This window comes from Cololabis saira, chromosome 19 (assembly GCF_033807715.1).
Source record: "Cololabis saira isolate AMF1-May2022 chromosome 19, fColSai1.1, whole genome shotgun sequence".
Lineage (NCBI taxonomy): Eukaryota > Metazoa > Chordata > Actinopteri > Beloniformes > Belonidae > Cololabis > Cololabis saira.
Genome location: NC_084605.1, coordinates 39,149,797 through 39,172,160, shown reverse-complemented (window position 1 = coordinate 39,172,160; position 22,364 = coordinate 39,149,797). Strand labels below are relative to the sequence as shown.

Genomic DNA, 22,364 nt, shown 5'->3' with positions numbered 1-22,364 from the left:
AGCACAAACCCATTATAAGGCATCTGACAAGGCACTGCAGGTCAAAAGATTAAGGTTTATATATCTCTGAACCCAGGGGAGAAAAGCAGCCTCTGCAAAGGCCAAGCAATAGAAACTGTGAGGAGCCAGGAAACTGCATCCAAAGCTGCACGCTGCCCTCTGAATGCACAATGAGGACAACTACACCGAGCTCAGCTGATAATGTTCAGTTGTTCTGCTTTCAAACTTTATCCACTCTCCTTGGGCCAAAGTTTCTCAACAATGTTGGAAAAAAAAATGGAGGAGATAAGGAACATCTGTGCTGTTTCAACAAAAAAATAAAGATGTCTTAGTTAGTGCAACGGTGCCGCAATCCATTTTTAATGTTATCTCAAACAAACACGTCTGCTTGTAGTGTAAGATGGTAAAATGAAAAGACCCAGGATGAATTCCCCCAACACAGGTCAGGGACGCGAGGCATGTTCGAATAAAAGGCTGCAAACAGTTAGAAAAATTGTGTCTTGTTCTGTCCAAAAAGAAACAAAAACACAGTCCCACGTCAGAGTTAAACATACAACGGCTAAACCAGGCGGTGGGTGAACTGTGGCCTCTTAAAGGACACACGTCATGCTACTTTTACGAGATTTGCCCATTTCCTGAAGCATTAAATATCTGTTTCATGTTTGGGTAAAAATAACAGACACATGGTACAAAAGCCCTCTTCTAACTACGTACTTATAAGCTCTTCTCATAACAGACGGTTTCTAGGGGGCGGAGTCAGCTTCACAACCCCCTTCTACAGGATGTTGCTCGGCTTTGCAGTTCTCACTTTGAAGGCGTTGTTAATGTTATAAGACCATCAGCTGCCCTCATTTTCTATTTGGGAGGGGAAAAAAATGAATAAAAAAATATCCAATGTTACTTGAGCTGACAGAGTAGCATGGCCTCACAGCATTTACCAAAGGAAGCCTTCGTACTCGTGATTTTAGGCAAAACCTGGTCCACCTTTAGAGAGAACATAGTCATGAAATTAGCTACCATTAAAATAGAGGTTTCACCAGCGGCTACAAGCTATAGCAGTGGTTCTCAAATGGGGGTACGCGTACCCCTGGGGGTACGTGAAAGCACTCCAGGGGGTACGTGAGATTATAAAATATATTTAAAAAGTAGCATCCATGCAAAAATCCTTTAAAAATAAATATTTCATAAATAATTGAGGAAAATATAAGTCTAAATTCATAAAAATGAATTTTATCTTCAGGAGTAGGCTATTCAACTTATTATCCTAAAACCGCAGAGTCTCCCCCACACCAGGATGGTTCCACCTAACCTGTCAATCACCTGGCTTCACCTGTCAATCACTTGGACCAACGATGGAGTCGTGGTTGAAGCGTAGCAGCAATATTTTTATGTTTAATAAATCAGTTACTGATGGCACAGTGCTCTGTTTTAGGTCTTTTTGTTTTACAACCAAAAGTGCTTTGCGCTCGTTAGGGGGTACTTGGCTGAAAAAATATTTCACAGGGAATACATCACTGAAAAAAGGTTGAGGACCACTGAGCTACAGGACCGTAGCAACTTTCTGTTCAGATTGACTTTTATCTTGTAAGATGAATAAAGTTTCACCTTACAATGTATATTTTATAAATAAATGGTAACTTGTTCAGTTTCATTTTGATAATATATAAAAATTATTTAATATGATTGAAAACGGCTTGTCTTCTATGTAGGACATCTAGAGTGACTAACAAACCAAACTCCCTGCAGGAGACATTAATTCTCGCTTCTGTCTGCCTTTAAAAAAAATAATTCCCAAATGTTAGTGTTTATTATCAAGTTTAAAAAAAGAACCGCTTAAAAACGACCATGGCATCAGGCAACTGTTAAATTACTCTTACAGTTCTGCAGTCGACGGAAAGCAATAGGATTTTCTGAGTGATCCACATTTTTCTCCTGCAAGCGTGAAGCATTTTACACATTTGTACATGGTCTGTAGAAACCTCTACATCATCATGTACAATTCAGTTCCACTGGGGGTACATGTGTGGCAATGGTTGGGTGTCGGCAGGGTCTTTACTCTGCAACACTCATCTCAACTCCCCCTCATTTTTTTTAGATTTTGGAGAATTAAATGCAACCCTTTTTTTCTCTTGAAGAGCATGTGTTTGACTTGGGACTGTGTGTGTGCATGTGCTTGTGAGTAAGAGCCTCGGGGGCGTGGGGAATAGCGAACCTGCACATATTGTGTTAACTTCCAGAAGGAATAGGAGAAGAAGTAATTGACTGCCATAAAAAACGTCACTGTTGACATCAAAGATGTCATGACATGAAAAAAAACTCCTCTTCTCCACATCTCTGACCGCACTGTGGTTCACAGTCCTGGAGCAATAATTGTCAAATTCTCTGTAGCTTGCATTCATTCACTTCCCACTATTAACGCACACCATCACTCAATCTACAAAAATAGACCACTTTTATCGCCTGACAGTGCAGGATTCAACTTACGTGTGCAATAACTAGTGACAACGGTGCAGTTTTAAAAACCAGAAACCGGATTTCAATTAAACTTAAGATGGATTTTCAGTCGGGCTGGAATACGCAGGCATCCAAATAGTGGTTCCCTACCAAGACATCTAGATTTAAGTTTGAGTACCCAGATTTAGATTTATGTTCATGTTTTACTGGCAGCTGAGAAAGTCACCTGCTTGAATGCATAGGGATGGGAATCGAGAACCGGTTCTTGTTCAGCACTGGTTCCCAGTTTTTCAACTCCTTGGAATCGTTTGCAACTCTTGCAAACAATTCCCCTTTCGATTCCAGTGGACACAAATGACGTCATCACGCACGTTGCGTAAGCCAGCAGTCAATGGTAAACATGGCGCCAAAGCAGTACAAACGCTTGAAAGTCTGGTTACATTTCAGTAAAAAAAGACGACAACAGGGCAACTTGCAATACTTGCCAAGGGGATATTTCGTCAAAGCGTGGAAATATTACCGACATGCAAATACATTTGCGCTCACAGCATGCAACCCTAACTATTTTTCCAAATGAGAATAGATAAGGGAATCGATAAAGAATTGAATCATTAAACAGAATTAAAATGGAATTGGAATCGTAAAAATCTTATCAATTCCCCTCCCTAGTAATGCATCCGTTGGTTTTAGCCGTCACCAGAGCATGCCTATCACCTCAGCTCAATGGTGCACTTTAAACGGACTGACATCAAGTTAGGAATTTCTAATTTTTCACAAAAACAAGTTACCTTCCACGTATCATCCTGCCATTGCGTACAACTACTGAACCCTCTCTCCCAAAAAGGTTTGGCCATGACAAAGAAAGGAACGCAAATATTCGCAAATACTTCACTTTTTCGAGACCTTTTAAGATGAACTGCATTGACATCGCTTCACATTTAAACATGTAGTGTCGCGCAAGTAATCTACACGATCCCTCATGCTCATAATGTATATTCCATTGTAGGAAGTGCTGTGCACATCAGATCAGATCTTTAAGGCCCCCATGACATGGATTATAATCTTTTTGTTGTGTTCACTATTTACTGGATTTGTGCAAACCAATTAGTGGAAGGAAACAGCATTCAGCTGTTCTCTTCTCCTGTTTTATATGTAAAAAGAATTATTGCTCCATTTTATTCAGTTACAATTCAACTGGCATTTGAAAATAGATGCGCAAATGGTAGTGTGGGTGCTCCAGCCGATATTAACAGGTTAAAGATAATCAGAACGATGTATCATATTTAAGTACATCATACTTTAAAATGAGGGGTGGAGGCTGTTTATGTTTTCACCAATTTGAAAAGCAAACCCACATTCTTATGCAACATTAGATGTACCGAGGGTAATTTGGATAATTTTACTCTAAACTGGGCTTGTGATGTTGCAGTACCCTGCAGTGAACTCAAAACAAAGTTACAGGCATGTGTTATGTGGGACGTTGTGATTTGGTAGTCAGTTCAGAAAGCCAACTGTGTCCACAATAGGGATGCAAATTATCGATTATTTCATTAATTGATAGTTGATAACCTTATCGATCGATCATCGATTAGTTGATAAGCAGCGTTTTTCCCCCATCTGAGATACAAATATAATTTTTTTTGCTTATATAAAATACAAAGGACATTTTAATGTATTCCTTAATCAAATATTTATTTGATACAAAAGTAACAAAAAGACATTTTTGTACCACAAGGAATATAATATAAAGTGCACTTCAAGGCTATTAGTAGCAGCAGCAGCCATAATAGTGTCATTTGTGTCAAGCAAATTTTAAGTTCTAGTTACGTTTTAAGTTAGAGTTTTGGCAGTGTTCAAAATAAAATGATGACCTGCTGTATTGGAGCACATTTTCTTTTAGTTAAAACTGTAGCGGGGACAGATGTTTAGAGAAACCTATGTATGTACCGGGTAAAGGCTGATTTATGGTTCCGCGTTACAACAACGCAGAGCCGCCGCCGTAGGCTACGGCGGCGGCTCTGCGTCGATTTAAGGCGGAACCATAATTCAGGCTTTAGTGGAGCATATCGGAGAACAACCAGAAGAATATAGAGTGGATTAAAAATAAAAGTTAAGCACAGAGCTACATGTGTCTCCCGTCTGGGCCATTGCAGACTCATATCCTGAGCATGATATTACTAAAACCAAACATATCCGCCGTCTCTTTCTTCTTTATGTGCGCGGCGCAGCGAGTTGTGTCGCATTAAATGTAGTCCGGGCGTAATACCAGCTGGTGAAATTAAACGAAAAAAAAAAATAAATAAATAGATTAATTGTAATCGTTAATTTTAATCGGGTAATTTCATAACGGCAATTAATCGAAAATCGATTAATTTTTAACATCCCTAGTCCACAACAACAGTTTTTTTTCTGTTTCCCTAAATCATTTCCCCTTTAACTCCAGATTTTAGGTCACTGGAGGACCCACTGGGGTTCCCAGCAGTTCTCCGTACCACCCACCCATCATATTTTCCACAACCGACCACAAGAAAATAAAACATCATAACCTCCACTGAATATTTGAAAGACAACGCTAGAATTTCAAATACAACACAAACCCACAGTAGTCACTGAAGGTTTTCACTTTTCACAACTTTTAGGACCAATATTTTTTCCCCCTTGTGCCCAATCATCACCCAAGCTTCTTCTTACCCATTTTCTTTTTATGACAATGTTAAACAATTATAATCAAGTTAAATGCTAAGGAAGCCACTCTGTGCAATCTCAAGCTGGCGAGGTCGACACTGCAGTTCCAGAGTTCTGCCATTTAATGAGAGGTTTAAAGACTTCTGCCAGAAAAGGAAATAAGATTTAGGAGGCGGTAGCAGCTCTAGTCACTACACCCAGCTGTCCTCTCTCCTTTGATCACCGGCGTGCATCATCTTCTAAAATGGCGATATTAATGTCGGAGCCCGTTCCAGCAGACCGTTGAGCGCTGTAAAAAGCAGCCACACATATTTAGCTTTTGAGTATATAGTCCCTGCCAGCTGTGCCTCCAAATCTCCTGCCACCTTTAACTGTCACATAATGGTTACAGTGATGTACTGCAGCGCCTGCCTTGCACTCAGCCTTCATCTATTGTTGAACAGTAACAACAGGCCTCCTCCTTCTTAATATGTTTTACCGTCCAATACGCGATTCCTCTTCTCAAGCTCGCGCTACGTGATGCTCTGTAAACACCGTGAAATGAAGGAAGGAATAAGGAGAACAGCTAAATAAGAGATGGAGTCGCTTTGAACAGCAGTTAATCAATTAGTCGGAGTGAATCAATACTCTCCGCCCAGCTTGGCAGGCTGACAGCACTCAGGTGTAATTAAAACTGTAGCTATTGACAAATCAGGATGGATGGAGCTCTCCCCGCCTATCCAGCTCGGCTCCGAAGGTGTGACTCAAATCTGTGTATGGTACTCATGAGTTTATGCATATGTATGCTTCCTGCAGCGCAAGTGTCCTTGAGTTGAAGCCGAGCACAAGTAACGTTGCGGGTCAAAGCCCAGCGTCCGGACCTCCGTCTCACGCTGTCACCTTCCATTATCCTCGGGTTATTCCCATTAAGTTGACTGCTAAGAGTGTTAAGTGATTTGGTCATGCGTGAAGTGCGTCCATGCAAATAATAATCCGGATGTTAATCCAAATGATCTACATGTGGGTTACCGCACAAGTGTTAAATGTAAAAGAGGGCTGTGAAAAATGTTCCTGCACCTTTTTAGACTTGTAAGAGAAAGCGGGTGATATCTGATCTCGAGAATCCAATCAGGCAGCAGAACAGACAACAGGAAGTGGTAACAAATGAGCGTCTGGCTAAGGAGGCTTGTCAGTATAGACGGGGATAAAAAGAGGAAGTTTGTGACTGGCCTCCAGCGATTGAGGATGCTGCCATCATCTTCTTCTACACCCCATCTCCCCACACCAAACGTATTTTCTTTTTGTCGCCGTCGTCGCAGAAGATAGACGTTTGTGAAGTATATCTGCTGACGGAAAAATCATCTAAACAGCGTCTTGGTGTTTACATGAAGGTTGGAAGGATTCAAAAGGGACGTCTCAACTGTTACATCACAGGCATCCATGACCAGTGTGGAGGAACTTTCTTTTTTCCGACATGTAAGACATGTCTTCTTTCTGCAAAGCGAAACATGCCTTAAATCTCCCGAGAGTGGCTCTTAAGCTTCAAACGGGGACCAAAAGAATAAGATTAGATCAATAGTTCTGATCCTGGGTTCATTATGTAGCCATTAACTGTATCATTAAAAAAGAGGGCATATATTGAATCTATATTGCTCATACATAATTTACTTACTATACTGTCCTGTTTGCACCACTCAATCTGCTTCTTATACACAGAAACTAAGTATCCAGCAAATACAGAGAAAGCGATGCATCATTTAGGACACTTTAGGACACAGCAAAAGCTTAGGTTTAGCCAGTTATTGTCAATCATACGGAAAGTTTAAACAGCAGCTCGTTTGCAGCAGCAACACTACAGCCACATCTTCGTGCCTATACTACAAATTATTGTGAATACTGAAAAAATCAGAGGAACCTGAAGAAAATGTGTATGTTAATGTCTTCACAGTATTCAATAAATCATGGCAATGCCGTCTTTTTTTTGTCCAGAATGTGCCTGTGCCTGGCATAGCAGACCATCCTGAAACAGATATCATATACTGTCCTTTGTAGTTCAGGGGGGTAAAAGAGGTGTCTTCGGTTTATCGTGAACTGATTGATGTTAATTCCAAGGAAAAAACTTATCAAGATGTCAATTTACATCTACTGCTCAAATGGAAAGCGCTAATAAACCCTGTGAAAATGTGCCATGTTCTCTGCATGAAAACGTCTTGACTGAAGTAAACGGTGCGAAATGTTCTTTGCACTGCACAGTCACAGATATAAAAATAAAATGAAACACAGGAAAGAGTATTTAAAGCTATGACGCAGGTGATGCACAAGCCAGAATTTGACCAACCTCAGGTGTCGTTTACTTTTAGATTATTCAAGTTTCAGTCAAATGCATCCGCAGTCATGTGTGGACCCCCAGATTTAAGAATGGTGGTCGAATACAAAAGCATAACTTCTGGAAACACGAGCCGATATCTCCTATTAACCAGAACAGTTCCTAATCTAAATACATGATGGGACAACTTTAAGTGTATTTTCAGTTTTTGACAATACAAAAAGACGCTGTGCTGGTGTGTGGTGCAACAGACCCACTGGAAAGGCCAGAAGCCAATGCACTGAAAGCAGTTGTCACCTGTCGTGGTGGAGTTTAAATTATTTAGTTGGTAAATCGATTCCATTATTATTATGACAGAGAAAGGAGTCCAATGAAACGGCTTTGTCAAGCTACAGCCGTATCATACTAAACTCTGCATGAAAACGTCTTGACTGAAGTAAACGGTGGCCACTACCTTACATGTACCTTCCTTGTTAACGTGCATGACGTCCTGTTGGTCACATCCTGGTCCATGACTCTTCAAAGAAGAAAGTCAAGTCTGCGGAGTCCAGTTGGTACAATTATGGCCTGGATAAAAGTTCCCGCGTCAGCCAATGATTGACTTCTTGGAGAGAGAGATAGTACATCAATTGTATCATTGCCTTTCCAAATCATTGTTGTCCCGTAGATTTCTATCCAAACCTAAGTTGTAGGTCTTTCCCTTACAAGTTAATTACAAACTTTAGGCCATTGGTAGGTTGTACCATCAAATTCTGACAATAAAATCAGAATGTGTAAACAAAAAATGTATGGATACAGTTTGTTTTTTAACACAGCTGTGTATATAGATTAGAGACTCCCCCGGTACCGGACTGTGAAGGCACAGCAAGGCAAAAACATATCTAAATCTCAGTAAATAATTGCATCTGAATCAGATCCACTGAAAATAGAAAGCAATTTCAAACCCAAATGAATAAACACACTCATTCCTTCCATAATGTGCAAGTAATAGCTCATAACAGCAAGGTTATCATTCAAATGCATCTGGGAGCCAGAAAAAGTCTTATTTTCTCTTAATTTCATGTTATTATTATGTAAAAGAAATAAAATGTGTTCTCTCATCAAATCAAAGCACCCAACAAATCAAAGTTAAGGCAATTACAATCTTATTCCACCCTTTCAAATGGCAACAGCTGTTTCCCTTGGTCAAAATTGCTGCATAATTGCACACGGTAGCATATGGTTATGGCTGATTAATCCAACTGGGGGTGAAGGCCCCATTATTCCTGCATGGGATGGGTAAATAGGCAGCGGATCCAAGTGCTGGATAGATGGGTAATGGGATGGCGAAAAAGAGGGAATGGGCCTTTGATGAGACGTCTGTTAAAGATGGTGTGATTGTCAGAATCGATCAGACTCTCTACGGTTCCTATCTAAAGCCATTAAATTGATCTGCTTGTCATCTGGCTACTTCAAGATGGAAACATGCCAGTAATGCCAAACTATGCAGAAGAAAGAGAGAGAGCAGTTCAGTCAGAACCTCGTTTCAGCCACAAAATATATGGTTCTGGGATTTTTCAATTGGATGTACCTCCATGATCCCAGTAACCCTCCCCTCCTGTTTATGCACACCACAGCAGAGACATGGGAATAGTTGGAAGGGAGCTCTAACACGCTATGTGGGAACATTCAAGGGATGTGATAGTTTAGAACGTTTACTGCTCTGTGGGTTTAAACTGGCCACCACATGCACTGCTACACACACACACACACACACACACACACACACACACACACAGACACACACATCACCTACATATGGAGGCAGACATCTCAACCACACAAAAAGGTTTTCCTAAGAAAAAGTTCCTAAGAACCAACGATTACAGAGTTTAGAGACGATTTCCAAAGTGCTCTGCCAAAATGAGCACTCTTCAACCGTAAAGACATATGTTTTTTCCTGAAGTTTCTGTCACTCTGAGGCCCATGCTCATTTCCATCTGGTTAATGGCCCTCCTGGGGTGGAACGGAAAAGCTCAAGCTCATGATCATATCCATACGCCCTGCTAATGATCAGGTTGAGGTCGTTTTGGAAGGACATGAGCACCACAGGTTCTTGGTCACTGTGAGACACGTGTGACCATTTCTGCGCCAAAACGTTCTGATTGATACAGGCTGGGGTTACAATTGTGATATCTGTCCGTCTCCATCATCATATTCTCCATCAGCTCAACCGTTCTGATACATACAGCATCAACGCACAAAAGGATTCTTAATCTTTACACTTTAATGTGTGAGGTGTAAATAAGCAGAGATTGTGGTTTGACTATATTAAACAGCCAAATAATTTTTTCCAAAAAATGATGGAAGTCCCTGCAATTGATTTCCACTCAAAAAAGCAAATTGTTCCCGTCAAAACTTCATTGTTGTTCTTTACACACACTGGATCTGAGAGAGAGAAAAAAAAAAAAAATCACAAAAGCTGTGGTTTTACTGAAAAACCATGAGCAATGAAAGTGTGAGCCTCTCCGTGCTATACATGAAAGAATAAATACTCAACACCAGTACTCAAACACCCAAGCTCAGCTTTTACAAATGCATTATTTAAATAACCTAGATAGAAAGGAAGACGTTATGTATTTAAATACATGCCAATCAAACGGGGTAATGATCTAAGAAGGTTCGGACCTGAGGATTCAGGTAGGTCGTTCATCAGGTGGAGCTTCTCACTTTTGTAATTTGGAAACTGGATTGCACAAAAGTCTTAGGCACCATTAGTTCTTGTTGTTTTTCTTGATGGTCTAATTGTCATCCATATGAATGTATATATTATGTTCTTAATACGCATGTTGTTTTTTTAATGGTTCCATATGTATCTATTTATCTGCTGCTTGATTGATGATTTGATGTTCTAGATTTTCATAGATTTGTATATGTATAGTTTTTTTTCCCCATTTGGCCATTTATTGTGCAAGCGTCAATTTTGACCCAGGGATTGATAGTCTCTGTTTTTTGAAAATTTGAAGAACTTTTAAGATACAGACAAAAATACAACATCTGAATAGATTGTTTAATCAGTTAGATGATTATTGTGTATATTTTTTAATCACTCTATAAAACAATCAAAATCCTTTTTCATTTCATAAGAATGTCATTAAAACATTAATAAAGCAATAAAATTAAGGGTTCCCATGATTATAAGATCTATCAGCATGTCAGCCTTTTCATGGTAACCATGAAAATAAATTTGGCTTTCAAGACGGCATGCTGAGGATCTCATCTGCTTAGCTACACTGGAAATTAAGCAATAAGACAAAGGCAGTGCTGAAGTCAGAGTAGAAATAATGCCTCCCGCTGCAGCACATAGTTAATGTTACTACGGTCGCAGCAACAGTGAAAGTACAAGTCACGGCTATGACAAACCGACGGGACGAGAGGTTTATGCTGTGAAGCTTAGGTTGTTGTCTGGTGCATTTATTTTTAATGAAATAGCTGTTTGGCTACTCCAACCTACACCAGCAGATAATGCATCTCGGGTGTTATAATAACAAACTGATATTACAGCGATAAACTCTTCCACCACAACCCAACTGCATCAATGAATATTTGTTGTAATCCTCTGCTGGAGCTCAAAATGGCTCTAAATTTTAGCGATTGACTCAGCTTTCCCTTGTGAACAACAAATGATCAAAGGGGAAGTTTATGCCTATTTTATGAGAAGAAGAAAAAAAGACAATCACCAACACTTGTATCTTCCAGTTCAGACGGAGCCTCAATTAGTTTATATGGCTGAGCAATGAAATCAGCCTTGGCTACTGAAGCCCCGAGGAGACAAAATGGATAGCCTGTTTTTTTGGACTGACAACAACTTGAAATTGTTTTCAGTCCCGCAGGTCATTCAACAGCACTGACCCTCGTTGGTCTCACTGTACGCTGACGAATCCCAGCCGGCCTGGGTGACCTCTTTTACCAGCCCCAGAGCCCAGATTAATAACCATTCAAAAACAAATGGGACAAGCCCTGGAAAACACAAACTAGACCCCTTTGTGTTGTGTCCCAGGCAGCGGGCAAAGGGGCCGGAGCTTTAAAGAGGCGGTTTTTACGACTGTAAGAACAGTCACAACTCTGCTAAAGCTCAACAGCTCTTGTTCTGGTCCACCTACCTGGGCTGCATGGCAATTAGGGGGGGGGGGCTGTGCAATTGAAAATCTTTCCTTTTTCAATCACACTGTCATTTCAGAGATTACATAGCCAGCATTTCAGTGAAATGGACTGGCTGAAACTTCAATATCAAAAGGCGGCAAAATGTACCATGAATTTATTAAGAGAAATGAAAAGTGGCTGCCGCTGCAGACAGGGAATTCGGAAGCAAATGCAGACACTGGACAGATAATACAGCTGTGACATGGTATTGATTATACCTCATCACTGTCACTTTGCAGCAGCCTCCGAGGAGCCAGGGATTGCTGGTGGCACTTTTTTCTTCTTTTTTTTGTCATCTTGCTCTAAGTTAAACTGACCTTATCTCCCCCTTGTTGCATCAAAGTGTTGAAAATACAGTGGAATTTTTGGATTTTAGAGCAAGAAATTCCAAAGGCTCAGATATGTATAAAAACGGCATTCATGGGATGTTGTTATATATCAGAATACTTTATTGATCGCCAAGGGGAAATTGCTTTTTGTACAGTTGCACTGCTTCAGACAGTTGTAACAGTTCACACAAACCAAATACAAATAGAAAGTGTGGTTTGTGTGGGTTCAGACGCATGCATACAAATAATCGGCCTCTCAATGCATTAGGCACAAAGCCTGGTTGCAGGGTGTTACAGGCTGGGTAATAAGCAGGGTGGTGTTGTCCCACTTTTTCTTTTGGCAGGCTCTCAGATTGAAATCAGCTTGGCAATGATCGGTGGCTAGTGGTGGGGGTTATGGCAACATGTTGCTTCAGGTCCCTGTGTGCATAATGCAATTAGTCCAGCGCCAGAACAATGCATTTCAAAGGTTTTCCAACGCAATAAAATGCACAGTGGTTCACAGCAGGACTGGAAATTAACTGCCACAGTGGTAGGTGGATTTCAAAATCCACCAGCCGCTCAGTATTTGTACCAGCTGCTTTTACTGACATCGTGTAGGAACATGGGACAAATAATGTGATAAAAGGTCTAATATTGGAGCGTAATTGTTTTTGGCCAGATGATTTTTATCGTTTTATTTTGTTTAAATGATATCACTTTGTCATAATATTCACATCACTGAATTGCTGCAGCAACCTGTTGTCTCATGTAAAACCTCCAGGTGAAACAGGGACTTGGCTGCAACGGCCACTGTGGAAAGTTGCTTGATTATTGAATTTTTTTTTCTTTAAATCATGTTTTCTATATACCCGGCACAGTAGTAGGTTGAGCAAATTGTCCTGCCAGTGCACAATAACCCACACTGGACAAGTGGTGGAGGCTGGAAGAAGTCTGTGATTCAGGGTTAGGTAAATTAGCACCTGCTGAGGGACTGGCGACCGGGATTGAGCTGATTCTCCTGGTGAGCTAAGGCTCACCAGCTACGGCTAAGGGGGGGGGGTCATTGCTATGATCAAGTGCATTTGCCCATTTATCACGCTGTAGCATCTTGGTTACTCTGTCCTTTAAGTGATCATTTTGTGAGCGTAACATATTCAAAGGTTGGTTTAAATCAAGCAGAAATTAGATAGGCATTCTAATAAGATCCCTTTTGTTATTTTAAAAGTGTAAAAGCTTAAATTAGACGATGTCAGGCACAATAATAAATTCAATGAAACTAGAAAGAGTTTGGCAGTAAGATGCTGTGTAATTCAAACCTTGATTATGCTCTAGACAAAGACGTTTGGCACACTTTGACCTATCTTTTCATTTCTTTCCCTTTTCTTCTCACACATTTACAAAGCTGCATTAACAGGGAGCGTCTTCTCACAGCAGACTGCAGCTCCAGCGACTAAGATGCACTGACGGAAAGTGTCTTCTCACACATCCATGTCAATACTGACGATCAGGCTGCTGAACCCACACTGCAAATATACACTATATAGGAATTTATAACACAGAATCTGGGTTGACTTATTTGCAGTCATCATGAAATCATAAGGTGCAGTATACCCACTTCCAAACATTATTACCAGAAGTGTGGACATTTCTTGAGTCTTAGATGCATCATGAAGCTCATGTGAACAATTCTACATTGTAATTTTGTGTAGGCTGCAAAAATCTCACATTCTGTCACCGCATGAATGTATAGGAGACTGTCAGTATTGTTTGTGTTTCTATAACTGCGATGTACTGCAGGTCTATTCAGCATATCTGTGAGAGCCAATGTGAAAAGGAATGAGCTATGTTTACACAAATCAATAGGTGAGAAGTTCACTAATGGGGTCTTCAGACGCCTTCCATTCATCTTGAGGCGTCGCCTCTGGCCAGAGTCAAGTTAAGCAGGGAATGGACACTGGTAAAGTGATTAAAGAGCAAAACATAAGGAATGTGTCAGGTCATGCCCATGTATATTTTTGTATCTAATAGAATGTCAATGGAGATCTATCAGTCTGTCACCACCTCCTCTTTCTCCTCTCTGTCCCAGCGTGATGCTCTTGTCAAGTGACACTTGATCTGACACGCCTGCATTCTGAAGAATCTCTTCACATGTTCAACATTGTTTGATTTGCAGATGATGTCTTTTTCAAGCAAGATCCAAACCGGTGAAAACGTACCGATTTCTTTAAGCCATTTTGTGATTTTGAGTCTCTTTGTCTGTATGTTGTCAGGTGTTCGGTTCTATTAGGTAAATCATCAGCATGCTCGAGTATCAAGTTTTAATAACCTTTAAGTTCGTGCAGACATTTAACAGTGACAAAGTCCCACTCGGACGCAAACTTTCCCTCTATTGGAATTTGAGATCAATAAAAAAAACAGTCCCACACCAAAGAGCTTATGATGTCTTCCAATTACCCCTCCCTCTTGGCCTGGCCACTACTACAGACGTTGGGGTGGGAGGTTTTGTTGTCTTGAACCTTGCACAGTGTAAGTGTAGACAACTCTCTGAGAAATCTATCACTGGACTCTTGACCATGGGTTTTCCTCCCGGCCCTGAATACCAAAAGTGGTCTGTTGTGACCTTTAGCTAAAATACTGGCTGCAAGGATCTAGGACAGCTTCAATCTTCTTTTTTCATTTTTTTATTTATTTATTTTGTCCTTTTTGAAAATCATTTCACAGAGAACAGCTGCTACAAGGAAACACTGATCCCCAGTCTGTCAATTAGGATGAGTGACAAATCAGGACATTTATAGTCTGGGGACGTTCTCTCATGCCGTCTGTCTCCACCAATCAGTTATCCTTCAATCTGAGAGGGGTCGTTTTTCTGAGACTAAACCATACTCACCGCCACCACTCTGCAGCCAAAACTCACTGAAACAGAAGCCAAGGAAGAGCCAAGGAAAACACAAACAAGCAAACAAACAAACAAACAAACAACTCTAAAGTCTGAATTGGGACTCACATTTAGAGTTCACATCCGTGCAATAAGTTCAGTCGGGCTCTGTGCAATGAGTTTTTTCTTCTACTCGGGGGTATTGTGTAGTGGGTTTTCTGGGAGTGGGAGCTGATGTGGGTTGATTGTAGTGTGGTTTGATTCTATGTTTGGGCAAAGATTTTAGGGTTGTTTCTATGTTTCTATGTATGTTGGAGTATGATTGTCGCCGTGCCTCGTGTCCAAGACAAATTTCTCCTAAGGGAGACAATAAAGATCCATCTATCTATCTATCTATCTTTGGTATCATACAAAACTGTGTCAGAAGCAGCGAGTAGCCTTCTCTGCTGTACACACACTCCTCTGACGAGATCACACTTCAACTTACACCATTTGTGAAATACCTGTTTATATATTCCATAGTGTAGATTCATCTGTGACTGCTTATACCAAGTCGTGGTCACGGGGATCTGCTGGAGCTTATCCCTGCTTGAAAGATATGGAAAATTCCTCACACACACCAAAGACACTCAGATTACGTATGATGGCAACACTTCCTTGCTCTGAAGAATCCTCGTCATTGAGAGATGGGCTAACTGGAACCCAGCATTACAACAACTAACATGCAACATCGGTCAAGCTCTGCTCTTATATAAAATACTTATCAATGTTTGCTTTAAAAGCGTAAAGGAAACAAAGAATGTTAATCCTTCAGTCGTATAGAGATGATGTGTGACTGCTAACAGCCTACTGGCCGTTACATTGCTGAAGCTTTCCCACCTGCAGTTGGTATTCTGACAAGATTCTCCCTCAAAAAAAGGATCAGTACCAAAAATCTGTGGCAGAGAGGTCAATGAGGATGATGCAGGAAAACATTTTCAGTCAAAAAAATGTGTAATTTGTTGAAAGTGTAGTGATACGAGTTCTCCAGTCAGGTACTGTATACTCATCGGTGCCCCCTGCTTCAAGGGTCATGAGTGTAACCATGAAAAAATGTGTTTTGGCATGGTCATACAAAATCTATAAACCGATTTAAAAAGAGACTCGTCTTACAGGACAGGAAGTTGGATTGGAGCCAAGTAGCCCAGCTCACCTCCTAAAATGTGTTTGTTACTAACGAAGCTTTCGAGACCTTGAAAAACGAGGTGATGTACTGTACGACACACTCTTGAAAATCACACGAAATTTGAAGCCTTTTTTTCAACATAAACGCTCTCTCTCTCACACACACACACACACACACACACACACACACACACACACACACACACACACACACACACACACACACACACACACACGCTACACTAATGGGTCAAGTCCTTTATACGGCAATAATTCAATGTTGTAGATGTTTAACTGCAGCACCATCTGAAAATCATTGAAAATATCCGCTATACTTTTATGAATATGTGCCGCATTTTCTGGTTGTGATAAGAATGCATCCAATTTTACATTCAGCGCATTGAGTCAAAAGGTTCTTTCAACTCCTTGCTATTCATACAATTTCAGACCAATCTCCTTACAGATTTTAAATTGCGATGACATGCTTGACATCTATTCTGACTACACGTTCATTTCTGGTTCAAAAAATGTAAATGAGCCCACATGTCTAAACATATTGTTAATGGCTGCTGCTCCCAGCAACCTTGCGTTTTCAGTTCCCCGTATAAAGCTCCCAGAGTCGAGCCGTAGCCAGTCAGCTTGATCAGGAGATGTTGAACAATAAAGGCATACACCAAAAGTGGCGTTCAAAAGCAACCTTCCCCTGCTGCTACGGGCTCTAAAATAGATTTGTTAGAACTGACAAAAGCAGCATGCGAGCCCAGCGTCGTCTCGGCATGACCTCACAAAATGAAGAGAGTGAACAGTGGGACAGTGCAGACAGCCCTTATAGCTGTCACTTTAAACAAAATGTCCAATCCTGAGTTTGAAGGGTATATACTGTTTAGGAAAACAGACGGGGTACGCCCAGGTGTCAGCAACCAAACAGGAAGTTAAAGTACCAAAGCGTCTTTGTTTGAAACACTGTTTTGGATATGAACATGAAAACAACTCAAAGTTCAGATGCACTTTTCTAAAGGCATCAGACAGGTACTGAAGTATATTTATCACCTCTGAGATTTTTTCCCCCCCTTCCCTGCTGTGCAAAACAGTGATAAATGACAAGTTACAATGTAAAAGAAGCAGAGACCATCTCTGCGCTCCGCGAGCCCCAAAGCAAGACTCTGTAGCGCTTTGGTGTGATGAAGGCCATTCTCCCATCGTTAAAAAGCTGTTTCAGCCGACTGGTCATTAAAATGCGACGAAGCAGCAACAGACATGGCCATCCAAAGGCATGCTAGTGGCCTCATCATGTTCTTTAATCATCAGGTGGAAAACCAGGGTCACTTTCAACGGGGCTGCGCACTGAACGGACTGAAGAGAGTCCAATTAAATCCAGCATTTTCTGACCCAAGAATGAGCGTGTAATGGAATCTGAGGACTGCGGATGGATGCACTGAGCAGGAAGAGAGTGAGGGTGATTGGCAGTACTTCATCCCCTCTCACACACACACACACACACACACACACACACACACACACACACACACACACACACACACACACACACACACATACAAGCATGTTGCTTTATGCACCCGTGCACATAGAAAAAAAAAACACAAGCCTTCTCCCCAGGCCACTGCTCTACATGATGTGTTCTTATTTAACTTGCTTGGTTAAATAAGCACTCTGAGGGGAAAGTGAGCAGAGGACTTGGGCCAAAGCACCCAAAAAATCAGACACAGGCAGAAAAAGGATAGGAAACAATCGTGTCAGGGTTCTTAATCCTTGCGACACACCAGTTATCAATCACCTGTAAATGTCAGGAACCTGGATATGGCCTCATGAATGATGGATATCATCCTTGTCTTTTCCCCACCCATCTTTTCTACATTGTATTGTAGATTTAGACCAACCGAGGAGTTAGTGTATCTTGAGAGCTACTGTAATACTCCCTGCTTACAGGGAAAGCAACAAACGATTCTTAACTGAGTGGATAAAAAGAAAGTCCAAATGTACTCTGAGCACGCCTGATCACCTAGGCGTTTATTAAAGTCAAGCATTTACGCTGCCCTTTGCGAGGAACCCAAAAAAACACATAAAGGAAAGGAACTGATGAAATTGTACGCTATTCAATGCCACTATTGACTGTTGATTGATGTGATTCTTTATCGATTTCCTCATCAATTCTGGACAGAGATTCAATAAAGAAACAAGTACCCCAACACTAGTTTCCAGAGTCAACAGAGCTGATTCACCGTCTCAAATTCCGAAGAGAACACAGCCAACAGGTCAGTAATGTAACACCACCACTCATCTACAATGCAGATACACACATCTGCTAGTTGCTGCATCACTGCATGTTAAAATAAATGTCCCATGTCGTTTTCAGCAGGAGTTATCTTCCACGAGGGAATTGAGTGTACTGTTATTGCTTTCTCAAACCTAGAAAGGTCCTAGGGTGGGAATGGGTTTTGATTCTCACTTGCAGGAATCAGATGCATGCCAGGGAAAAAAGATGGGTGACAGAGAGCCTGAGGTTACAGCACACTCTCCCGCTCTGTGTTCCCAGTCTCCAGGAATATCAACGGGATCTAGTGGGATTATTGCACTGAGATCTGCCTTTTTTGCAGCTCAGGCAATAAATCATGGACAAATAATAAAATAAAGTAAATCAAATGCAGCCACCAATTCCCTGTTAAGTGCCACACTTTGTTGTTGTTCTCTGCTCCGCTCAGGCTGCATAATTATCAGAAAAAAAACAATTAATTTTCAGCATTTAATACTCTGTGTGATTGCGCCGGCGTTCGTCGCTGCATATCAATGCGCATCCATTTATTTGCTGCGCTCGTTTTCCGCGTAAAGTTTATTTTCTGAGAGAGCAAGGGAGGAGGAAGGGGTGATTAATTAATTAGTATTTATTAATCAGCTTAACATTTCAACAGCTTGGCCTCTAATGACACGTATCATTAGAAACGCTCCTAACATCTGTTCCAGAATGGGGGGGTGTCATCAAACATTTGGGTCTTTCTAATAAATTAACACTTGAACTCTTTCTTCGGCCAAGCTTGACTGGACCTTCTGGAGTTTGGATATGTGGGGAAATAAGGCGACGATGAGGGATGCAGATGTGGGAAAAGTCTGACTGAAACGCTGAAAGAGAGTATTATATAGATCTAATGCCTCCAGGCTGGAAAAGCTTTCACATAGAGGCTTTCACAAAATATTTCCACCGGTGGGCCTGTGCAGTGACTGGTCGGTTTACCCCTTACCTTGAGCTGGCGTGGAGTGGATGAGGAAGGAGAAAAATACAATCCATGTGGCGCGCCACGCTGATCCGCTCCAGCGGTCCTCAAACATTGTTCCAAGCCGGGCAGTCTGGACAACAAGTGCCCGGGGAGATGAAATGCGCCAAAGAGAGCGGGTCCCGGTGTGGTTCCTGGATGCCCTGCTGTCTGGGAACCGGCGAGGGCTCGAGTCTGGCAGAGCGCACCGAGCCGAGAGCGCAAACCCGGCCGGAGCCTGCGGGGCGCAGAGGATTTCAGAGTCTCTGTTTGTTCTTCACTTCTGATTCGCTCTACTTCTACAAAACCCCCCAGATAGGATTTTTTTCCCCTCTCTCTGAGAGCAGCCTTCCTCGGTTTCTCTAAGTCCAAACACAGTCTCTCTCTGACTGGAGAAAAAAAAGGCGCATCTCACTTTTTTTTTTCCTGATTCAAACCACTTGCGTCCTTGAGATGCGGCGTCCTCCTTCTTTTTTCTTGCACTTTAATCTTCAGCTTCCAGTTTTTCCAAGATGAAAAGAACAGACTTTTTCCTCGAATCCTTCTGTTTTCTGGAGAGGAGCGACAGAAACGGAGCGCAAAGCCCCCCTCCTCCTGCTCCTTAAAGTTGTTCTCCGCGCAGCGCACTCTCAAGGTCGCCAAATCCAGCCTGACAGCAGAAGTTGGGGCAGCTCGGGACGGAGGAGGAGGGTTTGGGTTTGGGTTGGGGAGAAACCCTGTGCGCTGTCACAGCTGCGGGGGTAGCGGTGGTCCGTGGAGGAGCGGAGCCCAGGCGAGCCGGTGTGCGTCGGATGATGAGGACAAGTCCCCGTGTTCTTCATGAGGTAACGCTCGGATCTGGTGTCGCGGCTGCGCAGCGCAGGTCGCCACCGTGCGGCCGCGCGCAAACACGCACTACCCGGTGCAACACAGGCTGCGATTCCAAGGCGGGTTCAACAACTTTCCACATCACAAAATAAGATGGGATGGATAGGCTTTCTCTTTTTTTCGGAGATTTAAACAGCGTATCTTCAGCTGTAGTTTGGGAGCGGTGGTGTTAGAGGAGAAATCCATAAGAATTGGGACATGTGTATAAATGACTACTGTTTTTTTTTTGGTCCCCAAAATAGTGTTGCCCACATGGTATCATTGCAGGGATTTAGATTTGGTTGTGTTACATTCTTGCTCCATAAATGACACTTGAAAATGAATTTCATTCAACAACTGCAAAGTGCATTTAATTTAAAAATAAATGTGGGATAGTAAAAGTGTAAAATTAATTGTATATATACACACACACACACAAGACCACAGCAAGTGAAGATGTAATACTGCAATAATAAACCAAATGTGGACTTTAAAATTACTACACGGACATCTGTAATGTCACCTTAGATTTTCTGAAAAGTTCTCCTGAAGCCCATTTTTTCATGTATTGTGTGGTGCTGTGACCCAAATGGGCAGAACAAACAGTTATGGGATGTCAATCAAAGTTAACTAGTTAGAGGCGCTATGGGGTTGCCAGTTAACATTAACTGTGGAATATTGACTTTCAGCTGTTGTTTTGGCGGGGAAAAAAGAGAAATGACCGCTGCGTTTAGCGAATGCTGGGTCAGTACAAACTGCCAATTAGCTTCATTGCTTAATGATGACTAATGAGGAAGTGATTACAGCTAGCCCATGGCTAACCTGATATCAATCAAAAGTCCACGCCCCATATTAGGAATACATGTGTTGCTTCATATAAATTCACAACATGGTCCACAATAAATTCATCCCCGTATTAATTGTCACAGATATGAAATCTAATAATGGAGACTAAAACCCTTTTTTAAAAAAAAAAAAAAAAACAGGCTATGAATGTGGTAACGTTTGCTGCAAAGTTGGACATGTTCACACGTGGGTCGGTGGAGACGGACTCATTTTTGGAACCAGCCACCAGTGGTCAGTCGATTAACTGCAGTTTTTGAAACTTCAGGGGTGGCTTCAATTCAAAATGAGATTCTTTTCTGCTTTGTTTGAACTTTTAATGTTTGTAGCATGAAGCAGCTAGTTACTGGTCCTGGTTCTCTGTGGGACCTGCACTCTTTGTTTTAATATAAACGCCCCTTGGTGTTGGAATGTTTAGTGTAGGTATAAATGGTTTTAATGTGCCAAAAGTTATGCTTTTTTCTGTGTGTGTGTGTGTGTGTGTGTGTGTGTGTGTGTGTGTGTGTGTGTGTGTGTGTGTGTGTGTGTGTGTGTGTGTTGTGTTCCATGTGTATCGTATCGTATCGTGTTTTGTGTGATTTAACATCGGCTTGAATGATCTTTGTGTCAGCCCACAGGTGCTGCTCATCAGGAGTTCAACGTCGACGTCAGCTATGAGCAATGACGCTGCATGTTTTGGCAGGATTTTTATACAAACAGTATTCAAATTATTTTCCTTTTTGGGTAAGGCTATAAAATGTTCCTGTAGTTTGGATACGAGGTGAAAAAGAATACTACGCAGCCAGGAATGAAAGTGCTGCGTGTTACCTGTGCAGGATGGAGGCTGAGCAAAGAAGAAAAGCAGCAGAGAGAACAAGACTAGAAGTGATGGAGAGTGACTGAGCAAATGCTGTCTCCAAAATGACAGTATCAGTAAAGCAGAGGAGAGGGCGAGAATGAGAAAGCGCGAATGAGCAATGTTCCTGTCTTGGTGATGACGCCCTGTGAGAAGAAGCTACCACAGACCTACAAGGAAATAATGAATCACAGTAAAACGTGTAAAGATTACTGCCCCATCTGTTAATTATTGTGTTTCTTCCAAGAGCAAATGATGACCAAATTCATCCCATCATAGTGTGTCTTTGTATTAACACGGCCGCTGGTGAAGAACTAGAAATCTTTTTTTTTCCTTTTCAACATGCTATAATATAGCTTGTATCAACAGCACTAATTCAAGCAAGTTTCTTTTTTTCTTTTATGACATTAATAGCCTCTCACAGCATTGGAGTGGTTACTTAAAACTTGGCAGAAGTAATATTCTTACTTTAGTGATAATTCCATGCTAAAAAGTAATTAATTATATTTTTTATTATATTACTTTATATTGAATCACATAACTGATCAATGTCTCCTTTCTCCTCAAACTTCAGACCCACGTGTGCCTGTGAAAGTAC

The 22,364-nt window shown here is 41.4% G+C and overlaps 1 protein-coding gene across 1 annotated transcript in view; it reads right to left on the bottom strand.

Moving 5' to 3' along the window:
* sdk2b (sidekick cell adhesion molecule 2b) overlaps positions 1 to 20,055 on the bottom strand; it is a 457,224-nt gene extending 437,169 nt beyond the window's left edge. Inside the window, exon 1 of the mRNA XM_061707744.1 lies at positions 19,231 to 20,055. Coding sequence (XP_061563728.1) covers positions 19,231 to 19,318 — 88 coding nt within the window. The 5' untranslated portion in view covers positions 19,319 to 20,055. The remainder of the gene's footprint in view (positions 1 to 19,230) is intronic.
* Between the last annotated feature and the right edge of the window lie 2,309 nt (positions 20,056 to 22,364).